The sequence below is a fragment of the Talpa occidentalis genome, unplaced genomic scaffold, assembly GCF_014898055.3.
Source record: "Talpa occidentalis isolate TD23 unplaced genomic scaffold, MPIMG_talOcc4v2.1 talOcc4.7, whole genome shotgun sequence".
Taxonomy (NCBI): domain Eukaryota; kingdom Metazoa; phylum Chordata; class Mammalia; order Eulipotyphla; family Talpidae; genus Talpa; species Talpa occidentalis.
In genome coordinates this window covers 8,573,033-8,590,420 of record NW_023605083.1, presented here as the reverse complement: position 1 = coordinate 8,590,420, position 17,388 = coordinate 8,573,033, and the positions used below count along the sequence as shown (strand labels likewise).

General features: G+C 49.1%; 1 protein-coding gene across 6 annotated transcripts in view; it reads right to left on the bottom strand.

Moving 5' to 3' along the window:
• Nucleotides 1–17,388, bottom strand: part of DENND1A (DENN domain containing 1A) — a 445,274-nt gene that overhangs the window by 47,367 nt on the left and 380,519 nt on the right. For 5 of the 6 annotated variants that reach the window (XM_054689761.1, XM_054689763.1, XM_054689766.1 and 2 more), the window contains exons 14-18: nucleotides 10,798–10,902; nucleotides 10,375–10,462; nucleotides 8,575–8,615; nucleotides 6,199–6,270; nucleotides 4,968–5,024 (exon numbers count right to left, since the gene is read on the bottom strand). In XM_054689761.1, the coding sequence (XP_054545736.1) occupies nucleotides 4,968–5,024; nucleotides 6,199–6,270; nucleotides 8,575–8,615; nucleotides 10,375–10,462; nucleotides 10,798–10,902 (363 nt within the window). The other variant, XM_054689767.1, reaches the window with a different exon arrangement.

The window sequence follows — 17,388 nt, the reverse complement described above, 5'->3', positions numbered from 1 at the left end:
CTTTCATTATGCCTTAGATTGGGGCACGGATCTCCTTACCACCATACACAGCAAATTCCTGGGGGTTCGGCTTCTCTGCCTCAGAGCCTTAAACATACTGCATGCTCTCCAATAAAGCTCTGGAAGTGGAGTTGAATACTTGGAAGGCAAATGTGTCCAATAAGCAAACAGAGGTTTGTGTCAAGCAGCAGAGCTTGCATTAATCCTATTTAGTTGCAAGATTCAAAGGTGCAAAAGACTTTTCACAAAATCCCGTGACTTACGCCCTCCACCTCACCACAGAGTTACTAATTTCTTCACTATTTCTTCCACCTGGAGAAGGATACCGGCTCTCTCCCAGGCCCCCAGAGGACAGTGGCAGTGGCCCTAGAAGGAAATAGGCTCCCATGCCTGGACTGTATCTGCAAGCAGAGCCCTCACAGATAAGGAAGCCAACAGAGGCAACTTTCATGAAGAAAGAACTAACAGAGAAGAACTAACTGGTCTAAGAACTAACTGAGACGCTGCCAGCAAGGGGTAGGGGAAAGAGGCACTTGCAAGCCCTCCTAGTGGGAAAACGAATCGGTGATTTATATCAAAACCCGAAAAGAGGTACATCTTTTGACCCATGAATTCCATTTGTAGACATTTATCCTGATGAAGTGATTAGGAATTCCTGCAAAGTTTTACCTACAGGAATATCCACCCAGAAAAAATTTGGTACTAAAGTATCCAGCAATGGGATCGAGTCATAACTATATGTTCATCAGATAAAACTACGTGGAAATATGTAAAACCAAGACATAGTAAGCGAAAACGCATTTTATAAAATGGGATTATTTTCTTTTTCTTGCCAGATTTGTCGTACTTTCTCTGATAAAAAATGTGTTTCTGTTTTTAACCAGGAAAAAGCCCAACCTTCAAAATGTCATTAAAGAAAAGCAAAACCAAGAAGCTGACAGGAGGGGTAGAGCTGTTCCTTTCCCAATGGTTAGAGGAGGAAGACCCAGACAGAGCAGCACGACCAGAGCCCACCGTCCGCCAAACACAGGGGCCTGTAAAGGCCCACGTCTCTCTCCTCCCCTAAGTGTTTGCAGGAACCCCAAATCATGACTGAGGCCTGACCTGTCCATGTAATAAATCCTTGGACAGATTTCCATGGAAGGGGCCCTGAATGGGGACTGGTCTCCAAAGGAGCTTCGAGATGGCTGGGGGTAGGGATGAGGAGAGCAGAGCATTCCTGGCCCAGGGGAGGTACAGAGTAGGGTCCACCTGAGGAACTCGGGGTTCAAGACCCCCAGTCAAGGAAGTGAAAGGTTTGCATGATATGAAAGCTTTTACCCAAGGGAGTGACTCAGAGCTGTGTTCCAGAAAGACTGTGCTGATGGCTGTGTGGGTGGCCGAAAGGGAGGTGATCCCAAGCCAGCCATGTCCTTGGGTACAAGCACATGGGAGCTTGGGCAGATTGGCAGCTCCAGATGTGCGACATGAGAAAACTGACAGAATAGAAACTCCCGCTAACGTGTGGCTACCAAGTATTGTTTAAACCCAGCACCTCTTCCAATTCTTCCAAGTTGAGTAAAAGGCTTTTACCTTCATTTATACATGAGAAAAGCCAGGTTCAGAGAGGGCTGGTAACTCACTCAAGGTCACACAGTAAACGTCCTACACAGTCAGCACTGCAGCGAGCTCGTTGTTCCCGCAGCCACACGGTCCAGGCAGAGGCCTTACCCTCTGACTCAGATTGCTGCTCTCCATTCTTAGATGCCTTTCCCCCACCTACTTCACACCACAGCAATTGCAAATTAAAGTATGAATATTGATATCAAAATAGTATCTAAAGTTGGAATTTCCGTGATGGAGGCTGAGCCGTACTTGAATGTGTCTGGAGACAGGGAGCTGACAGTTGTGTGATGAGGTGTGAAAACGTCTATTCCACCGGCGTCTACCTGGATCGCCCTGCCCCGCACAGACTCCCTCGCTCCCTCTGCTACGCTAGAAGTGTTGGGCCAGAAACCCAGGCCTGTGCTAACCCAGCTGTGAATCTGCTCCTTTCAACCACAGAGACTCTAAATCAACAGGGTCGATTTATCTTTTCAAGGTCAAAGATGGAGAAGCAGTAAAAGGGGCTGAAAGATGGGGCCGGTGGCTGAAATCACTTTGAAACTGAAGGAAAAAGGTAATTTTTCAGGAGTTCCCCAACAGGTACAAGAATGATGTCCTGTGTGAATATCTAATGCCCCTTAATGAGGAAGAGAGTGTGTGTGGCCAGCCCTTCCCAGCAGGGCGTCCTGGTGGCAGCCCTGCCAGCCTGCCCACGACGCTGCTGCTTGTTGACAGGCACAGGCGGGTCATGTGACACTCTCCCAGCAGCCAGGAGGCTCTGGGGGAAAGCACAGCCTCCTCGTTAGACAGCTGGCTGGGTAGCATCTCAGCCATTTCTTCCTCTTCCTAATTTTGAGGAAGTCAGACTTCAAAGGAGACCAAGTTAGAGAAGAACTTGGCCACCCTGCTCCATTTATCCTGAGAAATATGTTCTCCATCCTTCCTCTTTTGTTGCCGGGCTGGAGCAGAGCAGGTACGCAATAAAGCCCCACCGCAGTCTCTATTCACAATTATGTGCCGATGGTCACACAGGGACCCTGGAAGCTCCTCTTTCAGAGCCTTTGAAAATCAGCAGCACAAATGAGCAAGGGCTGGAGAGGGGCCCTGCTCGCCACACACCAGGGTGACCTCTCCGCAGGTCGGCCCCACGTTTTCTATTTGCAATTCAAACCCAAGGCGAGAGCGAAGAGGGCAAGATGGGGTTCTTGATTATATCTGCGGGGTCACCACTGCTCCGCGGTGTTAGAGGCGGCCAGGGGCCAGTCCGGCACATTTGAAAATTGGGTCTTTGTTGGGAACTGCCTCGATTTCATTGCAGAATCCCAACTTGAGATGTCTGCGCTCGACACAGCTGGGGAGCCTCAGAGATTGGTTGCTGTATAAAGGGGAGGGGGCAAAGGGGAAGCGAACAAAAAAGCCAAGGAAATATTTTCTGCTGTAGTGAGAGGGGTCAGCTGAAGCCAAATCCTAAATTAGCTCCGGCAAGGGAGCCGGAGAGACAACGGAGGGCCCAGGCCTGTCCGCACTGAACAGCGCTAGAGTTTCAATGACAACAGAGCTCTTCCAGGAACAACTGCAAAATATCAAGTCCGTGGAAATCTGTAAGACTGAAGGGGGGAAAAGTGAAAATTGAAAAGGGTGCACTAATAGATCTGTCAACAGTCCGATGGTGACAAGCCACATTTCTATAAAATGCCTTCACCATTTGTGTCACCTGAAATGGACTGACACTCTCTGTAGAACATCATCTCCTGAAGCTACTCCTGAAAAGACTGGCAGGGGAGAGGAGAAGGGGAGGAAGAGTCTGCCATAGACACCACCAGGAGGGAAGGGGCGGGGCCGGTACAGGAGGAGGCGATCTGGGTTGTTTCGAGGCTATTTGCAGAGATGTTATGCACCATTAAAAAGGAGAATTTTTAAAGGTCCAAGGCTTATGCGGATGTGGAGGGAGGCCATTAGGGGGACCAATGAGGATGTATCTGTTTTGTGCCTGAAGAGGAACCCCATCTCTGCTCACTGCAGAGAACTCCCTGTTCCCCACCACCCCATCTTACATCTGCACTCCAATTCAGTCACCAGGGACTTAAATACCACTCAAGGAAAGTATTCTACCTGCCAGTCTCTGGCTAGGTGCAACGGATCATGGTTAAGGTCTACTTGGGTTTACATTACAGGATTCTTACTTCAGGATTTGATTCTCAGCTGTTAAAAATTCACTCTTAGCTGAAGCTCAGAATTTAAACACTTAGAGCAAATTATTTTCCAATTAAAAGAGGGGAATCAATTCCTTCGACTGTATCAAATTAATTGGAGGCCCTTTATGACTTCATAAAATGAAAACTGCTTTTAATTTTTTGGAAATAAGCTGCCGAGACAGACAAAGGCTCTTTTTAGAATTGGTACTTGGGAGGGGGGGGCAGGGGGATAATGAAGTAAGTGTCCCCAACCTTCTTGTGGAAAACAAATCACTTGTTTCAGGAAGGCTGCAGTGGTCAGGGTGGATGCTGGCCAAGATGGATCTGGAATCACATCCTGAACTGAACAGTGTGACCTTGGGTAAATTACTTGGCCTTTGAACCACAGTCCTCCACCATGAAATGGTGAAAGGCGAATCCCCTACAGGGTTTCTCTAAGGACTGAATGTGAAAGCTCCACCCTGGCCACCCTTCGCAAGCCCTTCACGAAGGGTGGCCACACTAGCGAAGAGGGCTGTATGCCTACTAACAGCAAGATCCCTCCCTGTATGGCTAGCCTCACTGTGCAGGCCTAGGGAAGACATCAGGGGACCTAGCCAGGATGCGGCTGGTAGGATATCATATCACTTTAGTGATGGTCCAAGAAGACAATCAGTCGCTCCCTGTCCTGACAGCAGCTCAGGTGAGACCTGCTGGGCTCCCCTTGGTGAATCTACCTGTAACAAGAGTTGGAGGCGCCCTCCTCAAACCTGTCCTTTGTGCCCCAGGTCTGGTGGCCACTTGTAAGCCAGAGGGCGGCAGTCATTTCCCTGGAGGGGCTGCTGGGTTTTGGCTACAACCAGCCCCAGGGCCGAGTTCAGAGGTGGGATGGCGGGTGAGGGGCTGAACCAATTTCTAGGGGCCTGGTGAACCCTGACCCAGTGGGGTGGGCCAGGGACCAGCAGACTGTGGTAACTCTGAACTGGCTTGCCTTTGTGGGTTTAAGCCAGAGTCTTAATGTTATTTGAAGACAGTTTTTTGTCTGTGAATATTTATAACAGTGTGAAAACGCCCGGACAGCTGGTAATGCATTTTGAAGTGTGCTAACAACACTGTATCAAACAGTCTTCTATTGATCACATCATACTTTTTTGTGGCCACGCATTTCATACACGGTGCTTATACATTTTGAATAAGAACTTCAAGTACCTTTTGCTTCAAGCGGTTTTTCACCTCTTTTATTCCCATTTTTGCATGATCTTTTGCCTGCATGAAAAATTAATTTAAGTTAAGATTCCCTTTCTGTTTCCAGCAGGGACTATGCTTGATTTCAGTCCGTGGCGAATCACCTTCTCTGATTACTAGAAAAAGGAAGGAAAAACGGGATCATCAAGTCGAAAACATAATGGCTATGAAAACAAATACAACGTTAAAAGGTTAAAAAAAAAATCTCTTAAGGAGGCTACGGAGATTTTATTTTCTGCATTTTGATGGCACCGACTTTTTCCCCCCTCCCAAAGCCCCTTTTCTGCTCTCTATAATTATTTATCTCAGCAGCCTGGTGACAGCGACCAGCAAGAGGAGGGCAGCAGCTTTCCTGGCTGCAGGATTCAGAATAGCCACTACCTCTTACCAGGGCAGGGCTCAGCACCAGCTTCTGCCTCGGCTCATGTCCTGGACTGACACATGGCTTTCGTAGTGCCCAGTATCCTGGTTTGGATTTTGTGTCACTCGACCTATGTGGTTCGGTGGGCAGCCAGCTGCCCTGTTAATGTAACTATAATTCAAGCACATAGGACTATCCAAATTAAAAAAGGACACCAAACAAAACCACCCCACTTAGTGGCTCAGAGTCAAATGAGCGAGCGAGATGAATCAGGAGAAAAAATACTTGAGGCTTGTCAAAGACGGAGCATCGGGAAGGGCCGTGTTCTATTTTCACTCTGCTCTGGGCACGAGTTTCCCAAACAATGCATTTCCTGGAGGGCAGTGATGAGAGACATGGTGAAGACTTCAGGGCAAAAATGAGGGCGTGTGCCCCCCATGAGCACATGAGTAACCTGCAAAGGAGCTGCTTTCTTCTGACATCATATTGGGGGTACATGTGGGAAAGGGTGGCCAGGACACCCAAGAGCCCGCATCTCCTGGTCTCGGGGACGCAGACGTGGACAAGTTCAGCCGCCCTGTCCTGTCTCCGTTTTAACAGCTACACGCAGCAGCCTCCCATTTTTCTATTGAGACAACTGCAGGCAGCCACACCTTACATTAAGCGTGACACTGACCTGGCTGCCAAATAGCAACGCTAAATAAATCTAAGAGCAGACCTCCAGGCCGCAGCACCGCGGCCCTGGCATCACCTCTGCAGTATAGGATCAGGTCTATTTCAGGGTCTCGTCATGCTGAGGACCAGGTCTGTCTGGATCCCGAGGCCAGTACTTACAAACTTATAGACAGTCTTCATGGCCGGGTTTGCTTTTGTTTTTACGGTATTCAGAATGGCTCCGCTTCCTTTCTGTAATAAAAATGTCAATTAGCAATTTGGACTGAAGATATAGTAGGCCAACACCAACAAAGCCCTCTTCTCTTTAATCAAGTTAAGCAACGTTTTAAGAGTGTGTGATTTAATTAGAGAAACAGTCCTAGATGGTAACTGAGCCCAGGCAATTAGTTACGGCTGTGGCACAATGGCCATGGGTGGGAAATGGTGGCGGGGGAGGCTAGGGATCAGGGGATAACTAGCTGAGGGGGGGACCCGAGGCCCAGTATTTTGCTTGGCACCTGAATCCTGGCTGGAAGGAAAGCTCATCACAGGCTCTCTGAGGCAGGGGTTTCCCCACAGTAATCTACGGCTCTTCAAGGAATTCTAGTTACCACCGACAGCATGAAGGCAAGCTTAATAACAATGACCTCTACAGCTGACACTAAACTGAGGCCTGATGAGCCAGGGCTGTCTGGCTACCCTGGGCAGACTCCCCTCGCCCTGGTTTTCCTGTTCTTTTAAATCACTCTGCTAGGCTGCTGTCCTTAACATCTAACCTCGAGAAAAGAAAAGAATGAATAACCACAAATGTCAAGCACGGCTTTTGGATAAATCTAACATGACTCCTTAGGAGAGCAGGGCAAGGAGGTGAGGAGGGAAGGCTTCCCCCTCCACCAAGGAGGCAATGAATGGGCAGGCAGCGTGTCGCCATATTTCATTTAGTTAGTTCCTTGCCCAAAGCCCAGTGTCACATTTGCTCATGAACCCGTTCCTCAGTGTCATCTCTCTACACAGTTTGTGAGGGGAGCTCTCTGCGGGACCCCCGTGACAGGCTCCGAGGGGAGCTGGTCTCTGCTTTTGTAGACCTCCAGTCTGAGGGGTGCACCAGAGTGACTGCAGCCTAAAATGACGAGAGCTGTGCGGGTCGTGTGCATGGAATGTGGAGGCAGCTTGCTGTCTGGAGGTCAGGAATGGCTTGAGCGGACGAAAGGTTTGGCCTGGTCCATAAAAGATGAACTGTTCACGTGGGGACAGAAAACAGCACATGAGAAAATGTGCAAAATTTGGAAGTTGCAGGGTGTGGCTGGGTGTGTCGTGAGGAGGAGCGATAGAGGCCAGATGGGGTCGGCTCATGCAGGCCAGGGTCAGGAGCCCCCCATTTAAAAGGTTTTTAATCAAGTGCACAATATGATTTGTGGTGGTTTGGAAAGAGAACTCCAACTGATTCGAACAGAGAGACAGGCTGGATCCAGGGGATACATAAAAGAATTAGTTACAGTAATATAATTAATTATTGATGTTAACTTTGAGCACAGTCTTTGGTAACCGCCCGTATTAGAAATTTGGAGTTTTAATTAAAAACATTACCATTTGACCTAGAAAGCATTCTGTTGTAGGACAATATGAAATTCTCCCCACTCATTTATTCCATACTGCTTTCCAGAATTACCAAGTATCCTATTTCAATGGTCCTTTGGAGTATTAAAACTCCCTTGATCAATCCATCAACAAGTCCTTATTGCTGGTCTGTGATTTGCCAAGAGCCGTGTTTGGTCATACAAGAAGAACAAAAGAAGTCTTTCACAGAGGAATTGCTTCTTCTTGGCCAAGTGCAGCCACTTCCAAGGGCCCCGCCTCGGCAGCGGTGCACTTGGCCCACAGGCCGGAGAGAACACTTACCGCATTATGTCAGAGCTGCCTGTTTACCTGCCTGCCTCCCCAACAAGGCGGGGAGCACCACAGGGCTGGGCCTGTCCAAGCCCCCTGAATCCCCAGTACCCAGCATGGCACCCTGCACATAGTAGGGCTAGCTCATTGATAAATCAAAGCAAAGGAAAAGGCTAGAGCTTGATTCTTTTAGTGATTCTGAGGCTCTATGCACCTGGTTTCCAACACAAGAAATTATTCACAATAAAAGTAAGGGGGTGAAAAAAACTCAGTGATCTTTCCGTCTTTCCTAGAGCCTTTGCTGTGAAAAATGCAGCAAAGCAGTCTTTGATTTTCCCATGAAAATTTCCCGATTGCTCTGGCCCTAGAAGGAGAGCCTTAGAAATGCCCTAAGATGACAACATCTGTTCAACACGCCTTGGCTGGCTTCCTGAGACAGGGAAGCTTCTCCTGGCTCTCTTCACCCTCGCGAAAGGGTGGCATTGGATGGTCTCACGCTGCCAGTCTCCGCCTGGCATGAGAATGGCCGGGCTTACACACAAAAGCATTTTCAGCTGAGAGAATGGAATGCTCTAGGCCTAATGACAGCCTCGTGGGTGGCAGGGGAAGTGGAGGGCTGCCAGGAGGCCGAGGAGGGGCCCAGGTGGCTGTGTGGGGAGGGGCACTTACCCGGACGGTGGAGAGCCACTGATGGTACAGCTTGTCACTGCCTGGGGAGAGAGGAGTCAGAGAAGCTGTTGTTTAAAGAAGAGACAGGGTGCCCTCAGGAGTCCCTAAAATTGCTTCCAGCAGGCAGGACTGGCGAGGTTCAGATTCTGGAGAGCCACATGGAGGTGCCCACGGGCCACTCCTTGAAGGAGGAAGTGGCTAGCTTTTCTTTCTTGGACATCTGAGTCTATTTGTGCCCCAAGTACAAGCCCAAATCCCCCGTAGCCCACTGGAGTGAGGCAGACCCCGAGCAACCCTGCTGCCCTCCCTACCATCTGCCTTCTGCCTCTCCATTCTTGTCCTCCCATTCGCTCCACCTTATGGTCCAACCACAAGAACTATCTTTCGTTCCTTGACCACATGCTCCCGGTCCTCCAGGCCCTCACAATTGCTGCTGCCCTGGCCCTCCAGGTGCCCTCATCTTTCTGCTGCAGAGTTAACACAAGGACTAGCTTGGCTCCTTCCTTTGACAGAAGTCCACATCCTCTGACATTGTGCATGACCCCAGGGAAGGAAGGGTCCCTGAGGCCTGGGGTGAGAGCTGCTAGACACACAGTACATGGGGTGGTGACCGGGTAAAAGGAGGCATTGACTGGAAAGTTCATTTTATTGGGTGGGCTGGGAGGTCTTATCAGTAGACTGTGTTTCTAGAAGCCCCAAATGACTCCACTTAGTTCAACACCACCAGAAGTCCGTCTTCTCTCCAGAACCCAGCTTCAGTTGTCTGCATGTTAACTCAAACCTGGCTCCTGTGTGAAGCTGTCACTTAGAGAGCCAGAATTAACAGAGCCTGGAAGCGCACGGGAAGCCTGTTTCCACCCACCCCACTCTGTGTTGGTTTAGCTTTATTTGTCTTTAGTTATGCATTTCTTTCTCCTGCTAGTCTAAAACTCAGGGCAGAGGAGTCCCCCACTTCTTACTCTACAGTAAGACACGGGGCTCTGGACCTGCTTATCGAGGATCCACTGTTACTGTCCACACACCCCACACTGGTTGTATCGATTTATTGTGCTCTCATGCAGCACAGCCTGGGCAGACTGTAAAAGGGGATTTGAAAGGTGGAGATCATGCCTGGCTCTATGAATCCAGGAGCCTCCAGCTGGATTATCAGAACAGCCAGACAAAAGGCATGCCCAGCATTAAGAGGGGCTAGCCTCACAGTTATGATTTTTCAGTTACTTTTGACTTTGCTGCCAATGACTGAGGTTTGGGCACTTGGAAGTAGAAGGCCAGATTAAGCTTCTAAAAACAGAGCATTATCTATCCAGTTTTAAGGTCTGCAGAGTCCGGAGGCTGTGTGATGATCAGGGTGCACTGCTCCTGGGGGAGGTTTGTCCTCACAGGGCCTGACTTAATCTCCACAGGAATCCCTCGGGGTGGGCGCTTAGAGAGCACTGACAGGAAAAGTCAGCTGAAACAGCAAAGCTGAACTGGCTCCATCAAGTTCTCACCACTAGTAAGGAGGCAGTACCTGGTTTGATTCCAGGCCTCCTAATCTGAACCTCAGCCGCTTTCTGGTGCATCATGCTGACGCTGTGTTAACTAGACTCTACTCACCAGGGGAAGCAAGAACAGAAGGTTTCAGATGGGCCCATGTACCTAACAAGAATTAGCTCAATAGTTTTCCAACATTTCAAGGCCAAGGTTGACATCAGTCTCTCTCCACCCCAGTGAAGGGACAGAGGCTCTGCCGCCCTTTGTGAGACCCACCCTGACCCCCATGCAACCCACAGCATGGACAAGGAGTGGAGAGCTTCTCACCTGCGTACTCGCCCATGTTGATCTCCTCTTCAAACACATCACTGAACCCTTCACCGGAATTGAGAAGGTCTAATCTACCATCAATGAACTACGGGAAGAGAGAAGGTAAGCACGACAGTGTGTACAAAGAAACAGGAGCTACCTCGGTGTATGACCAAAACACAACTGTGTTGCCTGAGATGGGAAGGGCCTCTGGAGCTGAGTTTTCAGAAAGCAGGTTTCTAAGAAACCAGTTGTGTGTTTGCAATCACTTGTAAAAACCACACAGTGGATTTGCAAAGGGTCTGTCCGGTTGCTGACCACCCTCCTTGCCCGGTTCCCCTTCCCGCCCCAGCCCCGGCCATGACTGTAGCCCAGAGCTCAGTGGGGAGACAGCCGCTGGCCTCCACCAGGGACATGGGCCATGCTGGGGGCACTGGGCACCTGTTTGAAGAGCTGCAGCTGTGTGGCATTCTGCAGGAACTGCCGCATGGCCCCAGAGCGGTAGTGGGACACGAAGGCCTCCTCACAGAAGGTGATCGGCTCCTCCTGGGAAATGGAGATGGGAGAAGTTAGAGGGGTGGAGTAAAAGCCTGGATTGAGGGGCTTCCACATTCGCTAACTTATTTACCTAATTTACGTAGCTGACTTAGTTACTAACATCAGGGGCAATCTGGGCTATGCAGGAGGAAGCTGGGGCAGTGAGGAAAACTCATCCCTGAAGTCACAGAGCTGGGAGGAGGCAGAGTAGGAAGCAAAAGTCAGATTCCAAACCCCAACCCCAGCCCTGCCATTTCAGCACCATCCCAACCCACTGCAAGGGGCTGATGGGGTGCACACCAGTTGGATAATGCTGAACCTTTGAGGAGCCTTTCTTCCAATAGCCTCTTATGTAAAAGGGTCAGCTCTGTGAATCAGAGCCCAGCTGCCCTGTGGGGATTGGGGGAGGCGGAGAGGAGCTGGGGGCAGGGATGGGCAAGGATGGGAGTCAGACTGTCCTTGCTCAGTGGTCTTCCCTCCCCCATGGCACCTTTGCAGTTCCTCAGGCACCAGCCTCGGAACACAGTTTGCAAACCATTGACACTGAGACCTTAACCGATAGGAGATTTTAATTAAAAATTTTACTTATATTAAAAAACAGGGATGATCAAAAATAAGATTTTCCACCTCGTAGACTTTGTATTCATGCTGCTTGACAAGGAAGTTTGCTTTTACCAAACTACATTTTATGAGTGAAGAAAGTGACACTCTGAGCTTAAAAAACACCCCCATCCTGGTAGTCAACACCTCAATCCTTCTTTGAAGGTTTCTGGAGTGCTCATCTACACCGACATGTCTTTAATTTCAGTGGCATATTCTCGATTCTGAAAGATCAGACTTTTATAGCCTGCACTGAATTAAAGGTACCCCTCCCTTCACAGATTTGGTGGCAAACACAGAGATGTTTGAAGCTCCACTTTTATCCTGTTTTAATGAGTTACGTGAGTGTTAAATGCACTGTCTGGCTGCTGTAAATTCCAAGATTTGCTCCTGCTTACATTTGGCCAATATTAGCTCAGCAACTGGGCAGGCTTATTGCACAAGGGTGGTGAGCATGACCCAAAAAATTTAGGGTGAGGGGAATACTTATTTTTAGATAGTTACACCCTACCAGAGTTTACAAAGGATCTGAGGCAGCTTACTGAGCACCTAAAAGAAAGAAATCAGGGCTGGAAGGTACATAAACATATACAACATGTTTACTTGGGAATAGCATCTGGACATGCAGGTCCTTGATGGTTTCTAAAGTTAAGTTATAAAATTAGCTCTGAGCTTCCTGGCAGCAGAAGCAAGAAGGGAAATAATGCAAACTTTCACTGTCTATGTGGGAACTGTCTATGTGGGCAGGAATGGCAGCTCTTTTGCTCAACACTGTATACCTGGTAGCAGGTATGCCACACACAGCGGTCCTGGGTGGCAAAGGAAAGAAAGTCCTAGACCCTTCGCTGGGCAAACAAAGTCATCCTAAGCTGGCTCAGAGTCCTTCTGTGCCACCTGCCTCTGTTGCCCCACCGACCTTATGCTCAAATGTGCCCCTGATCACATGCCATATCCACTTTCTTGCTTTTGCCAGTTCTATTCCTTCCACCTGGACCAGCCTCTTTCAAACGGTGCTCTGTGTCCGCTTGGGTGCTCAGCGATTCTTCACCAGTGTCCTGTGTGACAGGGGCTTGAGAGTCACTGCTGGACTCCTCCCTGTCCTCCCTGGGGACAGCCCAGAGACCAATCCCCAGGTAGAGCTCAGGGATGTTGGTTAAAGACCCACAGAATGAGCTTAACCTTGGTCCCATCACAGGAGTCCTGGGGTCCTGAGATGGCTGAGACACCCTGTGGCCTGATGGTGAAGTCTCAGGTCAGGATGCCACATGAGGGACACTGGTGCAGCTTGGGGGAAATGCCCACTGGGGTTGTAGCAGCCACTCCTGTGGCCGAGGCCCAGCACTGCCCGGCAGGAGAAGCTGAGGAGCACCAAGATGCTGCCAGAGAGTCTGCCACCAGATCTGTGTGTAAGGCCAGCTGGAGGCAGGATTTAGCTGTACGTGAGCAGATAGAATCTCATCTTTGGGGAGACAGGACCATTTGGAGCCTGTTGTCTACTTACTGGAGGTGACATCCCCCTGGTCAGATGTCTGTGCCATAAAAATGGTGTAAATGGGAAAGATTTGTCAGTGGGTAAATCTCCAGTGGGGGGTGGGAGGGGAAGGGGTCTGCAAAGAACTGAAGAACAATGGCAGTGGAGTCAGGCAGACATGGAGAAACAAATCCTCCCAGACAGGGCGGTGCTACTGGGGTGAAGTGGGCACAAAATAGCCACAGGAGTCAGAAGAAAATTCTATTCCTTCCAGGGCAGCTGGTCAGAATAGGGCCGAGTGGATGCATTTCAGTGGAGCCTGGAAGGGTGAGTAGGAGTTAGGTGAGCGAATCCCCCCCATTCAACACAACCATTCTATCCTAATTACTATGTTTAGTCTTACAGTTTACTGATCTTGTTCTGCCCTAATTCTGCGGACAGGCAGAGACATTGTGTGGCAGTCTGAGAGGCAGCAGGCACAGAGGGCCCACCTTCCATGCACCTACCAATAACCCCAGGCAAAAACCTAATCTTAAACTAAGGCAACGGGCCAAGGTCACATGACCCATAAATGGCAGAGTCGGTGTTTACAGTCACGCCGACACTGGCAGGGACCTGGCCCATTGTTCACTAGGCTCTTCTCTGAGACCTCAGCCCTCACTGCCCTCAGTTGGATGCAGGGAGCCAGAGGGCTCTCTTTAAAGTTGGCTCTCCAGTTCTCCTGGTGGACATTCAAAGCACCAGGGCCTCGGAGACAGCACTGGGTGCCAAGCCATCTCCCCCCGGTGGCCCACCCCCAGCGGAGGAGAGTAAGGCACGGTGTCTTGTTAATTCCCTCCTGGTAAGAAGTTCTCCTATTAGGCTGATTAAATCTCTTGTCTTCTTAGGTGACACTCTAGGCGCAGGGGCTACTGGCTGGTGGCGACATTAATTCAGGACAGCCAGGCTATGACGTCATTGCAGCTGACGTCGAATTAGTGGAGTTTTCCATCTATGATCCAAAGGACAGTTAAAGCACAGCCACATAACCCTACCAAGGCCTTTGTCACAAAAGACAAGGCTTACTCTCTGACTATTTTCCTGACACATGGAGTCAATGGAAAATTCCATCACTAATGAGTTAACAGGTGAAGTTGGTGATCTCAAAAGTTTCTGATACTTCCAGAAACAAGTGGCTCTTGTCCACAACATCGCGGGTACTGGCAGAAAAATAAAATCTCCCATCAGGTGCTTCAGCAGCAGCCTTTCTTTCCTGTTGACCTACATTCAAAGTAGTACATTACTATTTTCCTTCACAAATTTGATTTTTACCTAATTGTATGTACACGATGACACTGATAAGAAAAAAGAAAAGTGGGGTCTCCCTGATGGCGCAGGGGTTAAGACGCAGCCACTGCAGCACGAGTTCGATCCCCGGCCAGGGAGCTGCCCACATGGTGCAGCAGACCTCTCTGGCCAAACTCCTAGGATTTGCTTGGAAGATTAAAGTAGATGATAACCAAATAGCTTTTGCACAATAGATTTCCAACAAATATCAGCAGCAGACCCCAATTGTCTGGCCCGCTGCTCCCCTCAGCAGGGTATTTCAGTCAATCCGCCTGTTCTGTTCCCCACTCTGTCTCTGGTGAATCCTCTCACCCTCCACACCTCTGACCTGTATCCCAGTTCCTGTGTGCATAACTAGAGCTTTAAAAAGAAAAAAGAGAAGTGTTTATGGACCTTGCTTACAAGTTAAAAAAATCAATAATTTTGGAAGATTCATCTGCCCATTTTTTACGCATCTACTGTAATATTACTAGCTGTGTAGTAGGGGAATACAAAGGTGAACAAAATAGTGCTCTGAGGAGTAAGTAAGAATTGGCATTCTTAGTATTACCAAGGTTTGGGGAGTGGATGAAGACAGAGATGACACACGAATGGTAGAGGCTGTGCTCACAACAGCTTTTATAATCGCCGAAAGCTGTCTTCCAGCCCAAGTGACTTCAGATGGGCGGACACACAAATATCCACATGGTGGAATACAATTCAGCTTCAAAAAAGGGAGGGATTTCTGACACGTGACAACATGGATGAACCTCGATGAGCCCCCGTTTAGTGAAATAAGCCAGTAACAAAAGGCAAACACTGATTCCACTTATATCTAGAGTGGCCAGCTTCACAGGGAAGAAAGTAGAAATGGAGGAGTCCCCGGCCAGGGTGGAGGGGCTGGGGGGCTGCTGTTGCACAGTTTCAGTTTAGCAAGATGGAAAAGGCTCCAGAGCTGGATGGCGGTGATGGGGGCACTCTGTGAAGGTGCTTAAGGCCACTGAAAAATGGCCGAAGTGGTACATTTTATGTTCTGTGTTTTTACCACAATAAAAAAATGGTTTTGGTCTGAAAAAGAAAAAAAAAAAAAAGACAGAGGTTTATAGTTGTGGAAGCTGGGCCATGGGTACCCGGCAGTCATGGTGTATAAGTTTGAAATTTTTCCTAATAAAAAGTTAAAAAGAACAGCTCTTTGCTATCAAGGTAGCCTGTTTCACCCGGGAACAAATACCTACAGTTCAGGGTGACAGCTGGCACACTGGAGGGCTGGGTTTTTTTGGGGGGTGCCGGGGGGTGGGGGATGGAGGAAGGTCAAGTTACCTTTGCACAAACTTAAAAAAAAAAAATCGAGCCCTTTTAAGGTAACACAAGGTGGCGGGGCCAGAACATGTCTCGCAGTCAGAAGGGCCTGGACTTGACCGTGAGGCCAGCCAAGAGCCGGGTGGTTTCAGGAGACCTACCTTTTCTTACATGTCATAGTTTACAACGCAAGACTGGCCCACCTCCTAGGATTTGCTTGGAAGATTAAAGTAGACAATAACAAATAGCTTTTGCACAATAGATTTCCAACAAACAACCATGTTTTTTAGGGCAGAGACTGGGTTGGACCAAGGCTGGCGATGTTATTTGTGGGACCCAATACAAGATGAACAGGCAGGAAGAAAGCACTAAGTGTAGAAGAGCCATACTCATATATAAAGCTTTGTTTTTCTCATGGTTTCTTTCTGGACTTATTAGGGTGTCTTTTAAATTCACTATTTAATGTCATCCTACGTAGAGAAAAAACAAAATTGTAAATTATTAGCATGAATTTTATTGTTCAACTTGATATTGTGCAATGCCAGTTTTAAATGCTAACATATGTGGAATTGTATTTTGTAACTTGTATATGCATTTGTATTTTGCGCTTGCCAGACTCTGGAAAGGCTGCAGAAAACGAACTCAACTGTTTTTGTTTCAGCTCCCTATAGACTCACATCCCACTAGCATTCTCCCTCGCTCACTGCAGAGAGCACAAGGCCCTTAACTATCTCTCCTCCTTTGCAGTAACTGGTCGGGTACGCCGGGCTGCGACATCAGTAAGAATTGTGAGCTGATTCTGTGGTCATTCGAGACTCCTAGCACATGCCTGCTTCGTTTAGCCTCCAAGCAAGTTCTGGTTCTAATTCAAAGTGTGGCCTCTTGGGGCTCCGGGTGCCCCACTTACTCAGCTGTTGACACGAACATGTTTACCTTGCAAGTGCTGTGGGTCTGGCTCAATTCCCCCGAATCGTGGGTCCACTGGCGCTCTGCCAGGGGGCATCTTGAAGCAAACATGTGACTGGGAGGACCTGCATTTGGTGCAGGTCTCCCCTGCACATGCACATGCTCCACTGTCCCTTTGGACTTGGTTTACAAAACCCAAGTTCAAGGGTAAAATTGTTGAGAATTTCAAGATGGTGACAGCAGAGCATGAAACCAATACAGGGCCTTTCCGGGAGACTCTGGCTGGTCTTTGCCACCCGACGCGGTAGCAGAGAACAGCTTCAGGCAAGTCTGTGGGTTTCTAAACTCATGAGCAGGATGCTCAAGGTTCTTTGTGACAATCCCCCATTTTCCTTGCTTATGGCATCCTGTCCACCTCATCCATACACTTGTCTGGTAGACTATGCACCCTGCCCCACCACCCCTCCGCCCCCCACTTCACGCACTCATACTCCTGGGCTTCCTTCTGTGTTACCTCCATGTGCGAACCTATCCTGATGCCTTCAAAGTGAAGGGAGTCCCAGTGCCTCCTGATTCCCCATACTACCATCACCTGCTGTGCCCTGCCCATCACCCCAGCCCCTTGCAGGCTCCTGGGGGGGCAGGCTCTGATTCATGCTCATTCAGGGCATGGAAGGCATCAGCTGGAGCTGCTCCAGAAAATGGCAGTGGGACCAGAGCTGGGGTCCCCTCCTGGTGCTGCCCCTGTGAGCCAGGGAAGGTGCCCCTCAGCTCCCCATCCCCAGCCCTGGTAACCTGGGGAGAACCACTTGCCTTGTGGAATGACAGGGAGACAAACATGAACATGGGGCGGAGGGGGAAGCCTTGCCTGGTCAGTCCTTAGACCCCCTCAGTGTTATTTTAAAGTCTCTAGT